The 5,867-nt window shown below is 40.7% G+C and overlaps 1 protein-coding gene across 1 annotated transcript in view; it reads left to right on the top strand.

Moving 5' to 3' along the window:
* The first annotated feature begins 1,523 nt into the window (after positions 1-1,523).
* Positions 1,524-5,867, top strand: part of LOC102251172 (protein LEG1 homolog) — a 25,642-nt gene continuing 21,298 nt past the window's right edge. The window contains 1 exon segment of the mRNA XM_014533929.1: positions 1,524-1,645. Coding sequence (XP_014389415.1) covers positions 1,534-1,645 — 112 coding nt within the window. The 5' untranslated portion in view covers positions 1,524-1,533.

Raw genomic sequence — 5,867 nt, 5'->3', positions numbered from 1 at the left:
TCATTATCAGGAGCCTGCTGGGACTTAAGTGTAGTTATAGTAGGTAGGTCTAAAGGGGAAAAAAGTAGCAGGAGCCTGCTGGGACTTAAGTGTAGTTATAGTAGGTCTAAAGGGGAAAAAAGTAATGAGGGTGGGTTCTGAGTAGAATCAACATTGTTTTGTATGGCAACTGCCTCAGGAGAGACCATTACCATTTCCTCAAGCAATGCAGGGTGATCTCAGGTGGAGGTGGAAAAACCAATACCGCGGTGAGTAGAAATACTACCATGGAGGCTGCTATCACTGGCCACTTCTGCTGAGGTTTGGATCCTCCAAGTGGACATTAGGTTAGGTAACCAGAAATCTATCTCACAGTCTGAATGACAACTGTGAATTATTTTAAATTATTTTTCAATGGTTACTTTGAAAGTTCTAGTTATTTCTTTATGAAACTAAATAATTACCTACACATGTTCTCAGTGTTGTGCTTTCAGTTTTGACTTTTGTCTTCATCGTACTGAAAAAATGATTTAATTTTGAACTGCTCTTATCTCCATTTTTATAGGGATTTCTAAGAGGAAGAATTGAAAAGCGTAACAAATGCTTGTGTAGAAAGACTCAGCTTCATCTAAGTGTTAAGATGATCTGAAATATAATATAATCCAAATAAAAATATCATAGGAATTTTTTTCCAAAATCTAAATTTTCTAGCAGATACTGTATTTTGTCTAGAAAAAAAATAAACAAGAAAGAGTAGTCAGAAAAAAATCTGAAGATTAAAAAAAAAAACTATAGGTGTGTTGGAATATATGACAAAGCCTCATTATGTAAAGTAATGTGAATTATGAAACAACAGACCAAGACATAGAATAGATGATAAAGCCCAGGAAAAAAATTCAAATATGTAAGAACATTTAGTGCAATATTTAGTCAATGTCTAAACAGCTTTGGCAATAAGCTTTGACTGATAATTGCTTTTGTTTGAACCTGGCTAATGATTGGAAACAGCCTTCTAAGGCACTGCATTCCATTCCAGTGAAGTTCATTGTATTTCACTGAGGTCCAAACCACCAATCCTTCCAAAATCCTTTGTGGAGAAGTAAATAAATTCACTGCTGAAAGATTTCCTTCAAGTAAGTAGGGATTTTAGAAATAAGAAAAACTCTCTCTCTCTCTCTCTCTCTCTCTCTCTCTCTCACACACACACACACACACACACACACACATTTCTAGATGGGCAACATTAAGGAGAGTATACAGGAATGTTGATACATGATAAAATATTTTTAAAGTTCTTGAAAATGCTTACTTATGTAGTCTTACAATCATTGACTAATAAATTTACCTAGTCATATGAATAAAATCCCAGACTGGCAACCTTATGTTGCAAGGAAGTCAACCTAATCTCATTGGTAACATTTCTATCTCCACCATATTATCATTAGGAAAAGGAATGCAAACTTTTGATTGGCTAGGTATAAACATATACTATGACTCCTGCCTCAATTCCCCAATAAAAGCCTTGCCATAATCTTAATCTCTAATTTTGTTACCATGACTTTCCATCTTTCTTGGGTCTCTGTAATAGTTGGTTGTATATCTGCTCCTTCGGTTGGAACAACCAATAACTCAGATTTACACCCCCCTCTGTGGAAAGAGATCCCAGGTAAGTTCAGTGACTACAGGGTAAGAATGAAAGGTGGCTGGGTATATCTTAAGAGAATGGGGACCTATAAATCCTAGTGAACCAAACAGCCAGGTATTTTGAAAAATCTTCACACAAAAATGACCAAGGTTTTTATGGGGATTGCCTCTTCAGCATGACTGGCTTAATCATTCAGGTAAGAAGTGACTCTCTTTTTCATTTCATGAATTTTCAATATAATGTAAACTAAAAAGATATTAGATTTCTAAAAATTGGTTATGGCTCACTCTCTTTACCAACTCCATTTTCTTTTCTCTTCCTCCTCCTATGGCTCCCATTTTTATCCTCATTTTTCTGTACCAAACATTTATGAAATAATCCCTGTGTTCAGGATTTTGTATCTAGCACTAGCCAATAGAACTTTATTCCTTGATAAATATTATGTGCGGGCACTTCCTGGTAGGGTAACACTGGCCACATATAACTATTGAGCACATAAAATGGGGCTAGTGTGACTAAGGAATTGAGTTTTAAATTTTATTTAATTTGAATTAATTTACATGGCCCAAGTGGCTAGTGACTACTCTCTGGAGAGCAATGTGCAAGACAGTGGGCATTCACTAAGGCAAAACGCATGGTTCCAACCACTAGAGACTGAGACCTGTTGTGTGATTTGTGATGTGTGTGTGTGAGTGACACCAAAGAACAGAGAGAAAGGAAAGAAAGGCCCAGCCAGAGCAGAAATACAGTGTACTCAGGGGGCAAATTAATTGCACTATTGGGTAAGAAGGCAACACACGTATTTGTGTTTGGAACAATAAGAAATATAGAAATACTTTATTTTGTGAAGAGATATGACAAAATAAAGTTTGTTTAGGATTATCAAGAACGAGTGTTAGACTAACTAAAGGAAGTAAATGGAATGGGTATGACCAGGTTGGACACTTTAGAACTAATCCAGGTGTTAGGTACAAACATTGATTAAAGACTGGTGAAGAGAGGCAAAGCAAAAATTATTTAAAGGGAAAAAAAAGACAAAATTCTGGAATTGGCTATAAAGGAGGGAAGAAGAGTTAAAGATATATAAAGGAGTGGTGAAACTGAAAAATACCTTCTTTTTCCAACAGAAAGAGGAAAGTTCACCAAGACTCATGTTGCAGGTGATGAATTCAGTTCAGGCAGATTCAGTTATGGTGACTTGAGATCACAGATGGAGAAGCTCTGTAGGGATTTGACAAAAACAGAACTGGAGCTCTGTGAGGCTGCAGGTGTTAGGTACTAACAGCATCTGGGTGTTGGCGACACAAGGCCATCCTTAGAGCCAAATCAATGAGTCATTTTAAGAGGAGAGAGAGTCTTGCCTGTCTGGTGTTTCTCAATGGTTAGCACTGATCTGTAATCCAGGAGGTCACAGGTCAGGTGGGGCACATGCTCCAGTTGCAGCTCCATCCCCAGTGGGGGGCTCTCTCTCCCTCTCCCTTCCTCTCTGAAGTCAATAAAAATATATTTGAAAATAATAAAATAAAAAGAATAATGAATTTGAGAAATTTACATCTATTAACAAAACCACCCAGATCTTTACTCTTGCCCATTTGAGGGTAAGCAGGTCAAAAAGAGCAAGTGGGGGACTAAAACAAGAAGGTAAGAAAGAAACAAAATAGGTTCATATTATCTTTACCTCCCTCTCTTCCTGTAAATTTACTGACACAAGGAGCTAAAAATGGCCATCTTATAGTCTCAACTTCCAACGTAAAGGAACTATTATTGTTTCCCCTAGAAAAAATATTCTTCCTTTGAAATTAAGATCATGAGATGAGAACCACCCAAAGTCTCAGGCACAAGAAGCAAAAGTTTATTAGTGAATCATTAGGAATAATAGTGATGACTGACACTGTGATTTTCACTCCTTGATTTTGGAAACCGTAAGTCAGGTCTATAGAAGAAATAGCACCATAGATTAGTCTTTGATAACTAGCATATACCAAATCTGGAGGCCATTGCCCCAGCCACACAAGTATGGTAACTGATTCTGCAAAGATCATTCCAGCTACTTCAGAATGATGGGACATGGTCAGACCAGTGAATTCCACAACATGAGCCTATTTCTGCTCTGTACTTTGTTTTTCTTTTTTTAAATATATTTTTAGTAATTTCAGAGATGAAGACAGAGAGAGAGAGAAGGGGAGAGAGAGAGAGAGAGATATCAATGATGAGAGAGAATCATTGATCGGCTGCCATACGAGGAACCGAGCCCACAACTGTGACTGGGAATCGAACTGTGACCTCTGGTCAATGCTCAATGACTTATCCATGCTGGCCAGACTCAACTGTGTTCTTTCAGGAAGTGCCAGTATATCATGCAGAAGCATCTCTAAATCAAACTCAATTATTTTTTCTCAGACAACTGGTCATATGGAATTGCCCATGAAGCCAGAAATAAGGCATGGGATAGAAAAAGCTGAAGGCATATGGGTCATGGGAATCTGAGCCATTTTGTCAGGCAGCTTCCTTGTGTTCACAGGGCCTGTTCAAAATCATCCTTTTATATTCTACTTCAATTTAGTGATGGGCTTGGTGGTCAGATTACGCCCTTTCATGATGGGCAACTCAGGTTGCATGGTAACTTGTTAGATCATGGTCAGGCATGTAAGAACCAGTAACAAGAAAGAAATTGTTCCTCAAAAGGAAAGCCATTATTTGAAGAGGATTCTAGAGCTTGAATATAAAATCCTAATAGTCTGGACTGCAATTCAAACATAGGGGCCCCCCGAAGGCTCCATATAGCATCCTTGTCTTACATGGATACTTCAAGCACCATTGCTCTGTTGGGTCATATGGTTCAAGTGACAGAGCAGATTTCATGGCAGCCAGACTAGTGGCAGAGAGTTCTGTTGTGCTGGGTCTCACTAAAATGAGTAGCTTTGGAGGAACCAAGATGGCAGCATAGGTAACACCTGAACTTGCTGCCTCGCACAATCACATAAAACTACAACTAAAAGACAAAATGGATATCACCCAGAACCACGGGAAGGCTGGCTGAGTGGAAGTTCGACAACTAGAGGGAAAGAGAAAAGCGCATTGAGACCGGTAGGAGGTGCAGAGGTGCGGAAGAGTGGAGGTATGGAGGCGTGCAAAACGGGCTGGCAACTTGGTACACTGTGGTCTTTTACAATCGGGAAGGAGATACAAGCTCCCACCTGCTCTGAACTCTAGTTCCAGGTGAGATTCTGGGGACCCAGACTCATACGGGGAGAAACTGGACTGTCTGGCATCGGGCCAGAAAACGAGGGCAGTTTTCTCTCAGAGGTGCTCGCAGCTATCATTGTTCCTGCACGGGCCTCCGGACACAGAGACCCAGGGACCTATCTGGGCAGGGCTGATGGGCAACCATTGCTGTTTGCACTGCCCCATGATTCCCTAAGACCCCGCCCCACCCAACTTACAATCCCACCCAAGCTGTGCACAGAGGCTTTTGCATATGAATGGACTGGCCTTTTGCTATCTAAAACCTAACAAACTACAGCTGGGTCAAAGAGCCCCAGAGCTTCCAAAAGAAGGCCTAAGGCTCAACAGCAGCCTGCATTGCTTCACAGCTGTGCCTCATCTGGGCACTTCCAAACCCCAAACAAAGAGGAGGAATCTGCAGATCTCTCTGAAGCTCCTGCTGGGTGGCCTCAGGCAATGGCTGGCTTTGCACCTCCTTGGAGATCCAGGAGCCAGTGTACCCAGTGGTCAGTGTGAGACCATACCAAATTACAACTCTTCACATCCATAAGCAACACACTCAAGTGGCAGACTCAGTGAACACCAAAGTCCCACTGAAGTGAGTCCTGATCCATAAGGGTGTTTCCTGCACAGCAGCTCTCCCACTATAGTCTCAGATGGTCCCCACAGCCAATTGGCCTGGAAGTCAATTCCTCCCAGTGACACCAACAGCAATCAAGGCTCAACTACAAAAAGACTGTGCAAACAGCCCACAAAGGGTTGCACCTAGAGTGTCTACCTCAGGTGATTGGGGAGGCTAAGCCACTGGGCCCTATAGGACACCTACTACACAAGGCCACTCTATCAACACAAGGAGACTTAGCAGCTACCCAATACATAGAAACAAACACAGGAAAGTAGCCAAAATGCAGAGACAAAGAAACAAGTCACAAATGAAAGAAATAGATGAAAGCAAAATGCTGGATATAGAGTTCAAAATCATGATTATAAGGTTACTCAAGAATCTTCTAGAAACCTC

Source organism: Myotis brandtii, unplaced genomic scaffold, assembly GCF_000412655.1.
Source record: "Myotis brandtii unplaced genomic scaffold, ASM41265v1 scaffold123, whole genome shotgun sequence".
Taxonomy (NCBI): Eukaryota; Metazoa; Chordata; class Mammalia; order Chiroptera; family Vespertilionidae; genus Myotis; species Myotis brandtii.
The sequence above is the reverse complement of the archived record's forward strand: the minus strand, read 5'-3'. Positions and strand labels throughout refer to the sequence as shown.